Here is a 17978-nt window from a genome sequence, read left to right on the forward strand (position 1 = left end):
TTTTTATATAATTATCATATTAACCTATGGCTTTTTTGGTAATTCGTCTATATAACAAGTATTTCTGATAACAACTTTTTTGGTAATTCGTCTATATAACAAGTATTTCTGATAACAACTATCCAAATACTCTTATTTTATCAGAATCGCTTTTTTATAAAATCTATTTTTTGTAAAATCTATTCACTCAAGAATCTATTCTCCAAAAACTATTCTTTAAATCATAGTTTGGTTTCACCGAAACACCCCCTAAATATATTAAATTAGAGATAAAATAAGTAATACTATATTAAATGTTTAGATAAACTTAAAAGAGAATATTAACCGTCTATGTATCTATACGTATGTCCGTTTTTGCTGACGATTTCATTTGGTTTTGTGGGACCATGGTGATGAAACCGCTGGAACAACTAGAGATCCGGAGATGGAAATCGAATCGAATCATTCAAACTTGGAAGTTCAAACCTTTCTATATTTTATCATTACCTATGAATCGCGTGATTTTCGTCTCCTCATTTTGGTGCCGGCAATCCTAAAAGATACTTTTTGTAAAACGACATAAATTTTTGGTTTAAGTGTATCCAGCATCTTGAAATATTTTTTTAAATACAACCAGAACTCTAAAATATTTTGTGTCGTATCCAATACCTTGAAATATTTTTTAGGGACCCTAGCATCTTGAAGTATTTTTTTTTTAGGCTTAGGTGCTGGATGCATCCAAAAATATTTTTGGATGCTGGATGCACTTAAAAAAAATCCCTTAAGCTGTTAGATGTTCAAGAAAAATACTTTACAGTGCTAAATGCATATAAAAAATATTTTAAAGTACTAAATGCATTTTAAAATATTTTAAAGTGTTAAATGTATCTGAAAAAATATTTCAGGATTGTGGGTGTACTTTAATCTTCAATTTTTTCATGTTACTTTGTAAACCGTGAAAATATTTTTAAAATCTTCATTTGGTTTCCAAACATCCTTTTGTCTCTTTGGCCGGAAGTCGTGTCCCCATTTACCTTATGACGTCAAGCCACATAATATCTCCATCAATTTATTGTCCATCGCGGTAATGTTATCGCAATTTGGAAAATTGAACGTAATTTATTTCGCGATGATGATTAAAGATTAGTATGCAATCGTGCTGAACCGGGACAGGTTGATTTGTCGGACCCGCTCCTGGCTTGTCGTTTTCAGTACTAAAGGCCGATGCTTTCTCATTTCTGAGTCACTCTTCCAGTTTCAGTTCCTGATTATCTCCGCATCGTCGCAAGCTCTTGAGTCTCGAGATAAACCATCATGAATCGGCTCTTTCGATCCTCTCTGAGAAGCCAGGTAACTTGCTCCTGGATTCTCATTTTGATTTACAGGGCTACTTCCGGGTTCTTTGTGGATTTTCGTACGAATGCATTCGGTCTTTTCCCCTCTTTTTGTGGTACTTTCTGGATGAGCAATGACTGAAGGGAAAATATGGAAGCATGTTTCATGTTCTTGTCGTTGATTCTGCTCCTGTTTGGTGGCTTCCTATTCTTCGATCGGCTTTTCTTTTCCTAATAACTGGGATTTCCATCTGTGTTTCTGTTTCTCTTATATGTTTCGTGATATTACAATTACATTTTTCAAATTAACGTGCACTTATAGCCTGAGTTTCTGTTTTTCTAAGAAATGGTGGATTAAAAAATAGGGACCTAAAAGTGAGATACTTTGTGCGGCTTGAGGGCTTTTTATTGACTGACTTATACGCTAGAGCAACTTTTGACGTTGAATCTTAAAATTACCACGTGCAAGTTATTTAAAGCAATTAGCTGAGGCTGATTACTTTTGTCGCCTTTTTGTATCATGGGCAGCCGAAGGTTGAAAGTTGTTGAACAGAATTAAATTTCTGAGAATTCATGAATTCCGTAAAGTAGCCAGCCTTTTTATAGCTATACTTATAGTTTGGATATTAATATCATTTAGAACTGATAGGATATTATTTTACTGTTTCATGGATTGTTTTAAACATTCTTTTTTACCTGCGCGAAAGATTTTTAAAAATATAAACTTGTCTGGTTGTATGACAAAATTAGGCTTAATTTTACCTTCAGTATATAATTTCTTTGGCAAAAGGGGAAAGGGAAAAATGAGTCAGGCTCATGTTTTTCCAGATTTCTGATAATTTTTTATAACCATGTCCATTTATTCCTTGTGAAGCAATACTATCTTGGTGTTTCTGGCTTCTGCTATGGATACAAGTTTGGACTATTTTTTTCATTTGTGAATTAATTATATGTGTGAAATATTAACTTCATCCAGACTTTGCTGTTAAATCGTTGTTCTGCTGATGCTTGGGTGCAATTTCATAGGGTACAGGCCATTTATTTTAAGATTCAGTGCATTCTTCGTTTGAAGCATTGGAATTTTATTAAAAAATTCCATACATAGCAGCCTTTTCTATTGCTATGTTTGTATTTCTTGTGAATTATCCATTTACCGTATTCATCATTCATAACCAACACCATACCCGTGTACAAGAGAATTGACATATATCAGAAATGATAGAGCAACTGGCAAGCCAATAATTAATTTCCCCATTTTAAGGGTTCAAGTTCTAGATAGCAGGTGGCCATATATTAATAGAGACTTGGTTTGCCCTACACAAATAATTATGTGGAAAATATACGGAGAAACTATTTCCTACTTCTTTGCCGACTGAAATCATCAAATTATAATTACTTTGTTCGAAATTGTCTGCGTGCTGAATGCTTGAAATTATGATGATAAGAGTATATATGAATTTAATTACTGATGCAGAACATCCTATCCTGGGTTTAGAGCATCAAATGTATGGTTTTGTTTTGTTTTCCAAAATATAGTTATCTTAAATACTAATTGTCTTGTCTGAGTTATTTATCTAACTTGGTGTGTCACACATGGTCCCAGTGATACTGTATTTGCTGTTCAATTACTTGTCCATTGATGCTTATTTTCATATTTGATTTACAGATTGCTTCAAGATATGCTGCTGTTTCCAAAAGTTTTCAGGAAAATTGCCAGGTTTCCTCATGGTCTAGATCCTATAGTACTGAAGCATCTTTGCCAAAGGATGAAAACCGTGAAGGGTATGCAGTTAGCTCTCTCTCGTGTGTGCTTTTCTCTATTGGTCATTGCTTTCTTTTGCATGTTTATAAGTTGGCATAATGGCGTTGAACTAAGGGCATGTTTGTTGCACTTGCCCTTGCAATAAACCAATTTGGTTCTGAATATTGTTACTCTTCCATTTTCTCTTTACCAGTGAAGTTCAAAATCTCGGAAAGGATCATTTGAGCAGAGTTGTTTGGTTTCTATTGTTTTCTAAAGAAAGATGTCAAGGATTATTGCTTCTATTAAACTCTGATGAGACGAAAGAATTGTCCATGTATGGCCGAACTTTGATGCTGGCTCATGGGTTTTTGAAAAGAAGTTTTATTTTTCATATGCTAAGAGATTGGGCAGCTGTTCTGTGTATTTGGTTTGTGATTTGTTGCTTGATTATCCTCAACTATTACTCTTTATTTTCTCCTCTTTCTAATACAACTTTTTTCCCCCCTATTCAAAAGGTAACAGTTCCTTGGTCAGGGACAAATTTTTTAGCTTCTCTAATTCTTAAATATCTTGAAAATTTTTATCAGATATTGCTCTTGTGGACATGACTGCCATGCATGCTTCTGCTAAAATTACTTTGGTTGTCTTAGGTTCAAGGGTCATGATATGCTTGCTCCTTTCACTGCTGGATGGCAGACTACTGATTTGAATCCTCTGGTTATAGAAAGATCAGAGGTGAACTTCCTCTGTTCCTGCCTAAAAATTTATTACATAACAGGCTTAGTTTATGGTTACAATGTATATATGCTTCATTTAAATTTCAAACAATGACTTGTTTCTCAATTTTGGAATTTACCCAATTAATGGAATCAGGGGAGCTATGTATATGACATGAATGGGAGAAAATATCTTGACTCACTCGCTGGTTTATGGTGCACTGCTTTAGGTATTTATGAGTTCTTTTCTATCTATTTTCTTCTTTGCTTAATCATTGATATCTCGTTGTTCCCTTTTACCTTTTAGATGACACAAACATGTATTTGTTATATGCTTTTGATATATATTGTTTCTGGAAACTTATCATCTCCTGTCCTCTACCCACCAAATATAAATGTGTTGTACATATCTTCGCCTTTTTTCTTAATCCAGTATCTGGCAACTAAGGTTGAAAAAAGCAGTTAAATTTGAAATTATTATTTCCAAGCATAATAACATCAAACGAGCATGACCTACAAGCCATGATAAGGAAAAAAAACATTCTGGTGAAGTCACCTAGAATTTAAAAACAGGCTGCCTTTTGAGTTAATGTTGAAGTGAAAAAACTACTTTTACAATAGTCAATTGATTGTTGATCTACTTACACGACAACATACAAATGTGTATCTTTTTTATATATAAGAACGGTTCACTATGATATCAATCTTATATTGCAGGAGGGAATGAACCACGCCTTGTTGACGCGGCAACTACACAATTGAAAAAGTTGCCTTTTTACCACTCATTTTGGAATCGAACTACAAAACCATCATTGGTAGTCTTACACTCGGCCTTAGTTGACCCAGACATAATTTTGCACTTGTTAATTGCACCTGAACTTTTACATTATTTCTTTCTTTCATTTGTTCTTTCCTCTTCTTGCAAAAGAAAATATATATGTATTAATACTTTGAAACTTCTAGTTCTAGCTCCTTAATTCATATGATGTGGCGTCATGCAAAGGTTGTTATGTTATTTTAAGCTTATCCTTATCCAGTTGATACGTCTGTTAACTTTAGGTTTCATTTATTTATTAATTACCCATCTCTAAAATTCTCTCTTGATATTGAATGATTCATTTTCTATTTTCTTATGTAAACATAAATTTAACCTTACAGGATCTAGCCAGGGACCTTCTAGAACTTTTCACAGCCAGAAAAATGGCAAAAGCTTTTTTTGTTAACAGCGGATCAGAAGCCAATGATACTCAGGTTCGTTAGGTTTGTGTAGAAAGCCGTTTTAATGTGTAACATAACATTTTCTTCATGTAATTTTATGGCGGACAGCTTGAATTATGCTATAGTTTTTCCTATGTACTAGAAGTTAATATCTGGACAGTTTGTGATTTCAACAATAGGAAAATTCTCAGCTTGGCAGATTAGCATTTTCAGAAATTAAAACTGATCATGAAGCATGGACAAAACATATGACCTCATGACAAACTCGTCACTCACCATATTGTGCATGAAAATATTCTCACCTTACTTCTTTTATTTTGTTCATTAACTAAGTTTTACTTTAATAATCATATATGCCATATTATATCTGAAGCCCAATATCATAAAACTTTGCAGACCCAAAACCTATGAGTAATTAGATAACTGGATATCAGAAGCCAAAGCTAAATATGTTCTCTCAGTGCAAATTTAGTCATCTAAGTTCTGAATGAAGTCAAATTAACTGTGCAGAAAATTATAATCAGATATTTTAAGTGGAATCAACATAGTTAAGATGGGCAGTAATTGCGGTAACATTTGCTCAGGTTTACATCACTTTTCCTTGCAGGTGAAATTGGTATGGTATTATAACAATGCGCTTGGAAGACCAAATAAGAAGAAATTTATAGCTCGGGCAAAATCGTATGTTTGATATTTCAACTAATGATGCTTTTGTGTATCTTGATAGTATGCATAATAGCTTATATTTCTTGACGTTTCTGATAGGTATCATGGTTCAACGCTGATATCAGCCAGTCTCTCCGGGTAGAATGAACTCAGGATATTTGCCCCCCTGATTGCATCAGTGCTTTTGTTCTGAATATTTTATTTATTTATGAAAATGAGATAAGAACAGAATTTTAATCAGTTAACTGAAAATCATACTTCAGTCTTCCAGCTCTGCATCAAAAGTTTGACTTGCCTGCTCCGTTTGTGCTGCACACTGACTGCCCGCATTACTGGCGGTATCACCTTCCAGGTAGTCTCTTTTAGTAGGTCATGTTCTTAAACCTGTTTTATTCACATGGATAATGTGGCTAAATGTTATCATGCATGCTGATGCCTATCCCAGGTGAGACAGAGGAAGAGTTCTCAACCAGATTAGCTAAAAATTTGGAGGAACTAATTTTGAAAGAGGGACCAGAGACAGTAATGCTTTAAAATATCTATAAATTTTTTTTTTATATTTTAATATTGATTGTACCACAGCAACTTTATATGGCTTTTCTTATACAGATTGCTGCATTTATTGCTGAACCTGTTATGGGTGCAGGAGGTGTAATACCTCCGCCTGCAACTTACTTTGACAAGGTGTGTCATCAGCATCATCATGCTTTAAAGAATTATAATTTCCTTATTTTCAAGATAAGTGACAAATAATCTACATGTTTTCTATCTATAGTGCTATTATGGCTTGTGGCATTTCCGTATGATGTTCCATGGGATATCACAATAGATGAATTATGCATAAGGACTTTTTTATACCTGCTGCTGGAAGCAGACCACTACAGAAAATGTTCATGAAAATTTGGTTAGACCTTCATTTTCACAACCTTGTGAGCATAAACTTTGTTGCCTGTAATAGTTCATCTACTTGAACAGCGTGCTTGACCTTTGATATGGGTTCAAGGGTTAAAATAGAATATCAAGCTCACATCTTTTTTAGCTCTGTGTCATATATATTTAAGTCAATAGATACGATTAATGTAGGTCTCATAATCTCAAACGGGCAGTGACTGTAGAAAACTGTACATGATTTTTCTGTTTAGACTATTTCATCACTTGACAACATCTTGAATATGGCTATTAGTTTTTATTCAGTTGCTTGAATAGTTTGTTCAACTTTTATACTTGGTCAAGGGTTAAAATAGGATACCTATTTGCAATTCACAGCTTTGTTAGCTCTGTAGAAGTTATATATCAAAGTCAATAGATCCAATTGCTGTATAGTCTTGCACTTCCCAAAATTCTGGCTTGCATAACAATTATTCATGCATCGGATTAATATAATTATAATTGTTTTCACACTCTCCCTTGAGAACTCCTTCCTTTAAATGCCACAAAATCATATTATAGGCAAGAAACATCTCTCTCAAAGCCTTTCATTACTTGTGCAGATTCAAGCTGTCGTAAAGAAGTATGACATTCTTTTCATAGCGGATGAGGTACTATACTATATTTATCCATACTTCTTAAACTGGATTTAATGAGGAAATTTGACTGCTGAACTTGCTTCTTTCATATTTCTCTTTTGAAGGTCATCTGTGCCTTTGGAAGGCTTGGGACAATGTTTGGATCTGATAAGTACAACATTAAACCAGACCTGGTGTCATTAGCTAAGGTAAACTTGAAATAGCATCCAGACACATATTTATCTTTCTCATGATCTAGGAAGCTTAATGTTTTTCATTTTTGTATTTGACTTCCAGGCACTTTCTTCTGCATACATGCCAATTGGTGCAGTTCTTGTGAGCCCAGACGTGTCAGATGTCATACACTCGCAAAGCAGTAAACTTGGTACGGTGATACATTTATGACCGCATCTTCATGTGAAGATAATTGTTGCTGACCTGATTTCTCTTATTTTAGGTTCTTTTTCTCACGGCTTTACTTACTCTGGACACCCGGTATCGTGTGCTGTTGCAATTGAAGCACTAAAGATCTACAAGTGTGTTCCTATGTAGCTTGGGTCATTACCATATTCACAGTCAACTTCAAACACATGCAGTGAAATTAGTGATTTGCAGTATTATATTTGAATAAATGACTACAACTTTAAGCATATTATATCATGTTAATTACTGTTCAGGCTGCTGATTGTTATTATTATTTTCTTGATTCTTGATGTTTTGCAGGGAAAGAAATATTGTTGAGAATGTGAAGAGCATTGCACCGAGGTTCCAAGATGGTGTAAAAGCCTTCTCTGATAGTCCAATCATTGGGAGGTACCTCTTGTTTGCTAAGCAGCTTTTGGTCTATTCTCTAATATAAAGGGCAAAATTTACTTACTGAAAGTACTTTAAGTTGGTGCTATCAAAATTTCGGATAAAAACATCATATGTAGTTCTGGTGGCTGTATAAGAAAACATGTCATGATTTTAATGGAGAACTTGATAGTAAACGCTAAAGCTCTACTCAAGTTTTGTCCCTGTACAAAACGCATGACTGAGGTGTGAGAATAACTTCTTTGGCTCTGCAGATTCGTGGAACTGGTTTGATCCTGGGGACCGAGTTCACTGACAACAAGTCGCCCAATGATCCTTTCCCTCCAGAATGGGGTAAGTTCAATTTTCCCTTTTGTTCCCATATTTTCCCTTAACATACCAAGAGGAATTACCCTTTAGGAATTCATTGGCAAAAAATTTCAACTGTTTAGGGATGTTAACCGGTCGGGCAATTATGCCAGGCCAGTGGTTAACCATATATAATAATGTACTTAACCATTATTTAGTTTAATTCCTGAAGCAAGAGCCTTGTTACTTGGAATTCCTGAAACATGGTTCTCATTATATGAACAGATGACTTTGTTATGTTTGGATAGACTATAAAATCAATTAAAATTTAAAAGTAGCAAAAATATCTTCTAAGGTCATTTAAAACCAAACCTTTGTGACAGTGACGCATAACAAGAATAATGCAGCTTCCTATTAGTTGAGGTGACAGAAAATTATTATCCTAATATGTGAAATAGGTTAGGTACTATCATTTTGTGGACTTCGGTTTATTTTCTATTGCTGTGACAGTTTTGATTAAATAATTATCACAGGGATAGGTGCCTATTTTGGAGCACAGTGTGAGAAGAATGGGATGTTAGTGCGTGTGGCTGGGGATAACATAATGATGTCTCCGCCATTTATTATCAGCCCAGGAGAAGTTGATGAGGTAACCTAACCTCTGAGTCATTTATATATAAATTTCAGTTGTCTTCATTTGGCTTGTCTGTAAATTGCTAAATCATTGGGAAAGCAAATAAATTTATTGTAACTAGCCAAGTTACCTCATTTAACTCATGTATATGCTCTTCTAGACAGTAAAGACTTTTGAGTGTACCATTGAATCTCACCGTCTTGAATGTACAATTTTGGCGAGTTCTTGCTAATGGCCATATACAGTCAAGCTAGTACAACTTGCTTTAATGATTTTCTCCTCATGATGATTCACTATTATGTGCTGTCCTCTTCTATTGTGCTTTTTTTGTTCCTCGATTGCTATCCACCACCTACTCTTGTCCAATTATTCTTTAGAACAAGATCTTATTTGAGTTCTGATATTGTCCATTTCTTCCCCCAGTTAATCAGAATCTATGGGATAGCTCTGAAAAAGACTGAGGAGAGGGTTCAGGAACTCAAGGCTCAGAGTAAGTAATGGATTTTTACTGATGCTGATGATGATGAAAATAAGGGCAAGGGCTTTAATGGCTTAATGTATAGAGGTATGTTTATTATTTGTTGCATTGGAGACATCAATGATTTCCCGTCATCTCTGTTCTGTTCCTGCTATTTGTCGCTAAATGCAATCAAATTGTTTGCCTAATTCTTTCCATATCTTTATGAACATATGCTTTGATTCTTTAAGCGTGCCTAAGTTACTGAGGAAGGGTGCTAATTCTGTTCAAGGAAACAAATCGAATCCGTGGCCTCTTAGCTGCAAAAAAAATTTCATACTACTAGATTACAAGACTACTGAATATGTAAGTTGTCTTAAGTATAGCATAATACAAACGATAGGGCGGGTTGGGTTAAAAATGGTACAGATACTTGCATGCTAACAAAGGAAGAAACTGTATCAAAGTTTTTGGATTTTTGGAAGTAACTGGACTGTCAACTATTTAACGGCTGTTATGTAGTATGATTTTTTTTCAGTCAATTTTATATTTTTTATATATATGTAAAGATGTGTGTTTCATGGGATTACACAGAATGAATAATAATTTTAATTTTAAATTTTTTGGAAGATTGTATTTAGCATATTTTTAGGTAGACAAGAATGATTCATTATTATAGTGAAAATTTGTGGTTAAATTAAATAGCAACTTACTTTGTTTCTTAATTGGCATGGTCTGGAATCTAATTTAGTCCTCATTGCGTTCAGAAATAACTACAAAAATCTCGCGACTTAAAATGTTAATTTAGTTAAAAATAATAAATATGTACGATATATATATATATATATATTTTACAATCATACTCGTTTGTAAATAGAGTACATGAAACACAATTAGTAACAATTTATTGTAAAGAAATGATCAGTGGTAAATGGGGATAAAAATGAAAAGATTGATTTAAAATTTTGAACAAGACAAATTTGTTTATTATATTTAAGGATACTATTATGAGAGAAATTGTAGCATATTAGGCTATGCAAATCTAAAATTTAGAATTTTTTTTTGGCAACGAAAATTTAGAGAATTTGAACGTTATGGCATAAATTTACAATTGAATATCTGATTGGCATGTATAAAACCACAACGGCATTAATTGTCAACACTTTCGTTTAAATTATTAGTCAAAGATCTCCCAAATTTGAGCTGTCTACCTTTCTCGGCCTTTTGGCTAAGGTCAAGTTTGTGTAATTTGAGCTGTCTGATCCCCTTAAAATGTTTTGAATGAAAAATCACTCCATATTCATTATTGCGAATGTGCTTCCATGATAAATACTAGTGAACAACCAAAATCCTGCTCAACTTTTTTTTTTTTTTTGTAAAGAAAACTTGAGTAACTGTCACAAAGTGAATTTCACAAAAGAAATAATCAAGTAATTATATGAAATTACCGGCAATTTATATTTTTATTTTTAGAATCAAGTAGCGAAAGTTGACCCTAAAAAAACTTAATAGAATGACAAATTTTTTGTAAATCAAATATATACTATTAATTTAACATTAAAATATTAAATTGTTGGATCCTACCTCAAAATGTTTCTTAAACAAAACCTTGGTGATTTTTCAAATATTTTTTTCTCGAAGTTTAAGTTCTCAGTACATTTAAATGTTTGGATGGCTATGGGGTTATCAAGTGAGGAAGCAATGGAAAGTGGATAGTATAATTTTGGCAAGACTTGGCTATGTGTGTGAGGCTACAAAATGATGGCGGGTTTATGAGGTGTGCCCTAATTGGATTATGGGTATATTAGAAAAATTGGTTCCAAACAAGTTGTTGACCCTAAAGATGCCAATTAGGAATTCCCTTCTTCAAGAGATACCACAATGAAAAGAAAAAGGGGGAAATGACATGAAAAAAAGGGTTAAAAATTATAATATTATAAGTCAGGAACCTAAGAATTCAAAATCTTAGAAAAGGAAGTGATGTCTAATCAGATATTTTGCAAATATAGTTATATGACAAAAATACTTTCGTAACAAAAAGTTTATTAGCAAGTTGTACTGACAATAACAAGTGTTGAACAGCAAATGATAAAAAATATACCAGTAATGACAAATTATTTATTAATAGGTTGTGAACTGGCAATGATAAGTTTTGAACAACTGATGAGAAGAAATTTACTGACAATAACAAATTTGATATCTTTTTTTTTCAATTTAATATAAGGGCATTTTAGTTATTTGACTACAGTTGCAAAATATCATATCAGGCATCACTTTCTTTTTTGAGATTTTGAACTCTTAGATGTCTAAATTAAAATATTGCAATTTACAACTTCTTTTTATGTCAATTTTTTCCAAGAAAATGACTAGATATAATGTAAATATTATCTAGACAGGTTTGTAGGCCAAGTGAGAACTTAACACTTTCTTTAAGATTTTTTTTTTATTTGAAGACGAAGTTATGGGTTTGAACCCTTAATAAAGAATACAATAAATATGTAATGTGTATACCAAAAATAAATATCATTGCTATTTATGTATAAGTTAAGGTGCGTCTAATATCCTGAAATATTTTTTTTTAAGTATATTCAACACCATGAGTTATTTTTTACTCATTTAGCATCCAGAAATATTCTTTATGTGCACATAGCATCCTAAAATATTATTTAGTACTTAAAGTATTAATTCTTTTTAAGAGCAATTACACCCTCAAAGTATTTTTTAGAAGCAATTTTAACATCACCATTAACTCATCAACAAAATATATTAAATGAATGTGCATAAAACAGTTTAAAGTATTTTTCAGTATTTTTTGAGATAATAGACGCACCTGAAAAAAATATTTTAAGGTGTAGTTTGGTTTTGTGGGGGTGACAATGAAAAAGTTGATAGAAAAATCATGCTTACTACCACTTTACAGAACTGTATATGAGATTTTTATCTCATATGGTTCCTCAGCTCGATTCTTTTAAAGTCATTCGATCCTTTTCCTATTTCGAGAATTTCTCCCCTTCTTCCACTCCATCTTGGAAGTAACTAGGACCAATTCTGTCATGTTTTTATGTTCTAATTCAACGCTTTTCTTTTTTCCTTCTTATTATTCTGAATACTTAATAAAAATAGTTTAAGATGCTCAATTAACCACAAACTACGGAGTCAGATGAGAAAATAATTCAGTGCTGGACCTTAACCCTCTATATTTATATGTATTATTGTTTTTGCCTGACGATTTCATTTGGTTTCGTGGGACAATGGTGACGGATCCGCTGAACAACTAAAGATTCGGAATCGAATCGAATCATTCAAACTTGGAAGTTCAAGCCTTTATACTCCTCCGATCATTAATATAAGACCCAATTATTGAGTTAGTTTTGGTCCTAAATATAAGGCTCATTTTTCATATTTATCAATTTTTTCTAAATTACCCTTATAGATATTCTCTTAATTATAATCAAGTAGAAGAGGGAGAGAGGGTATTAAGAAAGATGATTATGGTATTTTGGAAAAAACGTGTCATATTTCTTACAATTAACTAACTTACATAACTTTCTTAATCTAATCAAATTAGTTAAATGAGTCTTATATTAAAGACCGGAGGAGTATATTTTAGGATTAATATAATTTTTAATTCTTAAGATTTGAGTTTATTTTGATTTTGGCCCTTCAAATTTTAAATTGATGGTTCTTAAAACATTGATATCTAGAGATATAAAGAGTATTAAAATCTACTAAAGTATTATAATCAGCTTTAAAGTGGTGATGTGGATTTATTAAATTGTATGTAATCAGCTTTAAAGTGGTGATGTGGATTCATTAAATTGTATGTAACTAGATCTTGTATGAATAACAGAAAGAAAAAGGTAAAAGAAGTGCTTAAAAGATGGTAATTTGGTCTAATGTTTTTTCTTCATCACTGTTCATTTCAATAGCTGCATTCTGTGATTCATACAAGATCCAATTAGGTGTCATATAACAAATCCAACTCACCATTTGTGGTGCCATTAATGCACTGTTATACTTTTAGAGACTAATGTTTTAAGATGAGCTAAATTTCAGAGACTAAAATTGTAAGGGAGAATGACAGAAAAAGAAGTTGGAAATTACAAATCTCAGATCAAGTTTGGTAACACAACTTTATTTGGTATTGACAATTCTAAATTTGTAAATAATAACAAATTTTTATTGACATTCCTTATTTGACATTTACAAATCTCCAAAAAATTTTTGGTCATTGTCCCAAACCGTAAATTTAAAATTTGAACGACTAAAATTAAAATAAACCAAAATTTGAGGGGACAAAAATTAAATTAATCCTATATTTTATAATTATTTATTAACTGTGTGAGAAATTCTTGTATGAACCAGGTGTGCCACGTAATATATGATTCAACCAATATAAAAAAGACAAGTCACACCGTGGGGCCTGCTACTGTTTCAGTTTCAAATTCATTAATGAGAAATTCTTGCATGTGCCCCCTCATTTGTGATCTAACCAACCACATGCCAACAATTCAGAACTATTAATCCTAGCTGGTTGATGGGTCATCTGCTTTAAACAATTCAAATTTTATTTATAAAAAAAAAACCTTCTTATTTGAGTTGAAAAAAATAGTTATCGGACGGAGAAATTGAAGGCTCACAAGGTGCCCTAGCCCAACCTCGCAGCACCTTCGCCAGCAGGCAATCCGTGACGTCGCCAGCAGAGAGTCCATAGCTTTGCAGTATCTTCGATTTTAGTTTTAGGTCCAATTCCAATTTCACTCGCAGCGCACGTTTTTCCTACAACATTGCTTGCGGCATGCATTCTTTCTCATCGATCATGCCTTCTGTTGCGTCTCCTTTGGAGTTGGTCTAGGATGAAAAAGGTTAGCAGCTGTCGACAGCATTTTCAAACTCTTGGTCTCCGTTGATGCCTGGACAGGACAAATATTCTAGGTTTTGATATCTTGAAGGGTCTTCATATAGGTATCGACACTGATTCGTTTATGAAGGGAAAAATGTGATCATATTGTTGCTCTGGGTTGTCCTACATAGGATTTTGTTTTACTTGGTTTATTTTTTATTCAAAAAACTAAAGGTCATAAATTATACATGGGAAAGAGTGACAATTAAAATTTGTTAAAGCACTTCAAACAAAAGATTATTGTAGCAGCAAGCAATGTTTTTATCTATTCCTTGCTTATTATTGCATTTGACAACAAATTTACATATGACTATTCGCATAATTTAGAAGCAAACTTGTCCTTAAATTGCACCAATTTTTTGTTGAAGAAAAAAAAAGAATGGCATTGGTTTACTCTTCTTTTTTTTTATAAAAAAAATACTGTATATGTTGAATCATCTTTTCAACTGTTTTGAATTATATGTGATGCTCTTGTGACCATATTATTATAACTTGGGAGTTTTCCCTTTATACGAGTAGCAGAAAGAGGAAACTTTCTTCTTCTTCTTCTTTTTTCGACTCAATGGCAATATTGTGTCAATTAAATAAAATTCAATTAAATCGATGCAGGTTTGCCTTCCAAACTTGGTTTCATGTCGAAGTTTCAAGGAGAGGCAAGGGAGGATGGGTCCTGCAGCGGCAGCAGCCAATGAAAGAGAGATTAATCATGTTATTGTTCTGCTGCAGTTTGAAGGCAAGAGATGGGGTTGCCTCATCCATGTTGACCCAATATGATATCAAGTAAGCCCAAGAATACTGCAATAATTGATGTAGCCTTCTTGCCTGCATTTAGTAGCAAAGCAAGTGCACAGCGGAAAATAAAACATATGTGTATCAGTTGTATGGCAGTTTCAAAAACAAAGCAAGACAAGCAGTTTTGTTTTTTTAAACTTTGTTTTTGTTTACCTTGTAAGTTGGATTTTTTAATTCCCAAATCTTTTAATGTACAGTCAAGTTGTGCAAGTATTTGTTGCTTCAAATACACCGTGGTAAATACTTCCTTTGTCCCTTTTTACAAGTAATAATTATCATCTCTTTCTTATTCCTAAATATAATAATTTGCAACGTCTTAAATTTTTGTAACAAATTCTCTATTTTATCTTCATTAACTACTTATTTTAATACTGTACATTTATTAGGGAAAATTACACACAGGTCTCACAGAAGACAATGAATTGAAAAAATGTCTCAAAATCTCCAAATGCTTCCTAAGTCCCCAGGGACTTCAGAGCAAAAAATTGAAATTGTAAAATTATCCACTTGCTCTCACTGATAGAAAAGGTTGTGATTGGCTGCTGTGTAGGTTGTGACTGTATGCTGTGCATGTTGTCACTCGATTAAGTGTGGGTTGTAATTGGCTTTTATGCATGTTGTGAATGGCTCAAATGTAGGTTGTGATTGGCTGCTGTGTAGGTTGTAACTATAACTGTGTATGTTGTCATTTGGTGAGGGCAAGTAGATAATTTCATAATTTTAATTTTTTACTCTGAGGTCCCTGGGGACTTAGGAAGCATCTCAGGGACTTTTTCAAAATTTATTGTCTTCTATGAGATCTGCATGTAATTTTTCCTATTTATTATCTCATTTTCCAAACTATCATCTCTCCATCACACATTCTTTTTCCTCAATAATTTTCTTTATTATAATAATTTTCTTATTCTTTTTCTTATACTCTCTTCCCCCATAAATAAGAGTATTTTAGAGAAAAAACTTCTAATTTTTACATATTATTGTCTTTAACCAATTTTAACTAACATTTTAATCTATGTGATGAGTTCTAATGTTGTTTATAAAAAGGCATGGAGGAAGTAATGTGCTTTGATATACCCAACTTCAATTTGGCTCACAATGTATGAATTATGAACACTTGAAAATGACCTGTATCTATCTTCTTTCATTTCAAAGTTGTCCATACATCACAAACTTCAAATACAATTTTTTTACAAGTAACTTCAAACGCATATAGTAAATAGTGTGCTTCAATATGCCTAACTTCAATTTGGTACAATGTGTTGCAATCCGGTAACTTTTACAAAGTCCTAACACGTTCCTAATAACAAGTTTTGAACCATTCTCTTCAACTGAGTAGTCTTCTCAAGATTAGGTTTGTAATTGAACATGTTTTTCTTCCACAACCAAGACTCCTGTAATACACAGACAAGAAAACAAGATTCAATCCAAAGTAAGTGGAGTTGAGCAATCTTTGTTACTAGAGCCAAAGATCATAGCTTGAAACGTCAGACAGAAATATTCAAGTAGCAAAAATTGATTTACAAGAAATGTTTAAAAACAGAACCTTAAAGAGAAGTATATAGAGTTAGTCAGATTTCTCATGAATCACCAATGCAACAAAAGCCTGCCTAAAAAGCCTGCCTAAGTAAGAGTTATTCCCTACAACCTTACAAACTTCCTACAGCACCTAAAACAAAGGAGCTTAGTAAATTGTTTACAATAGTATTTACAAAACGAAAAAGCAAAATAAATATAGCACCATTGCATGCATAGGATGCACAGGAGAAAATTCAACATAACCACGGGTTCAGTTTTGCATTGTACTTTTTTTTCCCTGCATGGGAACAAAGCTTCTTCAAATAGAAAAGCTAGCATATGCAAATTTATCACTTAAATAAGCCCTCCTTCAGAATGAACCAAGACAGAGTGACTAAAGCAGGGGATGTTAACAGAAATTTTTTCAACGAGACATTTGTTGTGTCACAAAGGCACCCGAGTGAGGTAGGGAAAATTTTGGACAGAGAAATAACCCCAAGCAATATGCATACTTTGTATTCGATCTTCCAAATGGTCATTCTTTTTCCTTCTCTCCATGTGACGCTGCTGTGATACAGATTTGATATGTCTTACCTAACCATGTACCCCCTTCTTCACAGCTTCCCGTAAATTGCTCCAGAAAGAGGAAGTGGCCTCGAAAAATCAAACTCCTGCACCATTGCTGATGCTAGGAAGCTTCTAGAACCATATTTGTTTTGAAAACACATGAATCTTTGGAATATGAAGGCCATAGCACAATAAAGCGGCGAGGCAGTCGAAGTGGAGGCGTTGGCTGAGGACGACGATGAGCTTCTTTCGGCAGTGATTGCTGAAAGAAGTCCAGATGAAAAGCCTATCATAAATACTGTTACAAGCTCGATGATGGGGGGTGTTTGAAATAAGTCACTTTTCGCGACTGAAAAATTCCCATCCCAGAGTGTAACTGATAAGGTTCTAGCAATGCTCAGAGCTTAGAAATATAATTAGGCAAAAAGAAAAAGTTCATGAATACAAAGAATAGATCTGGTTTCTACTTCTTCGATGCCTTTTACTTTGTGAAGCTGATTTGCAGCTTGGGAGTACTTTGTCAAGCCAAAGACGTATGGTGGAGCAAGAAGAGTCTTGAGTGTAAAAAAATGGCAAAAGGCAAATAAGGCGCCTAATACGTGAAATTGCGATTCGGGACTCTTAATTTAAAAAATAGCAAATACAGATCCAATCTCATGTTGTAAATATAAAATCTTGGTAAAATGTCTAAAATATCCTTCAGCCAAATGACAAGTTGATTACGGAAAATGACAAGTTCACTTTAGCGAATGACAATATCAGTAGATCAAATCATAACTTAGCTTAGGGTATACCTAATAACAAGTTAATTATGGGAAATGACAAGTTCGCTTTAGCGAATGACAAT

The 17978-nt window shown here is 33.3% G+C and overlaps 1 protein-coding gene across 1 annotated transcript; it reads left to right on the plus strand.

The window, feature by feature from the left end:
- The first annotated feature begins 1139 nt into the window (after positions 1-1139).
- On the plus strand, positions 1140-9601 carry LOC114717833 (gamma aminobutyrate transaminase 1, mitochondrial-like). The gene is made up of 19 exons (XM_028903040.1): positions 1140-1329; positions 2980-3095; positions 3708-3792; positions 3931-4003; positions 4491-4588; positions 4932-5024; positions 5599-5672; positions 5757-5795; positions 5921-6009; positions 6103-6179; positions 6267-6341; positions 7148-7195; positions 7288-7371; positions 7460-7547; positions 7620-7698; positions 7886-7975; positions 8208-8308; positions 8797-8912; positions 9321-9601. Exons 1-19 carry the CDS (start codon positions 1294-1296, stop codon positions 9393-9395), a joined length of 1536 nt encoding a protein of 511 aa, XP_028758873.1. The 5' UTR covers positions 1140-1293; the 3' UTR covers positions 9396-9601.
- The last annotated feature ends 8377 nt before the right edge of the window (positions 9602-17978 follow it).

Source organism: Neltuma alba, unplaced genomic scaffold (assembly GCF_004799145.2).
Source record: "Neltuma alba isolate B1F8T4 unplaced genomic scaffold, ASM479914v2 tig00011777_pilon, whole genome shotgun sequence".
NCBI classification, from domain to species: Eukaryota; Viridiplantae; Streptophyta; class Magnoliopsida; order Fabales; family Fabaceae; genus Neltuma; species Neltuma alba.

Bases quoted from the DNA above. Each gene is read 5' to 3' on its own strand.
- LOC114717833 (XM_028903040.1), top strand. From the start codon at position 1,294: ATGAATCGGCTCTTTCGATCCTCTCTGAGAAGCCAG. The intron at 4,004-4,490 runs GTATTTATGAGT...CTTATATTGCAG, and splicing joins TTTATGGTGCACTGCTTTAG to GAGGGAATGAACCACGCCTT. The intron at 6,010-6,102 runs GTAGTCTCTTTT...TGCCTATCCCAG, and splicing joins CTGGCGGTATCACCTTCCAG to GTGAGACAGAGGAAGAGTTC.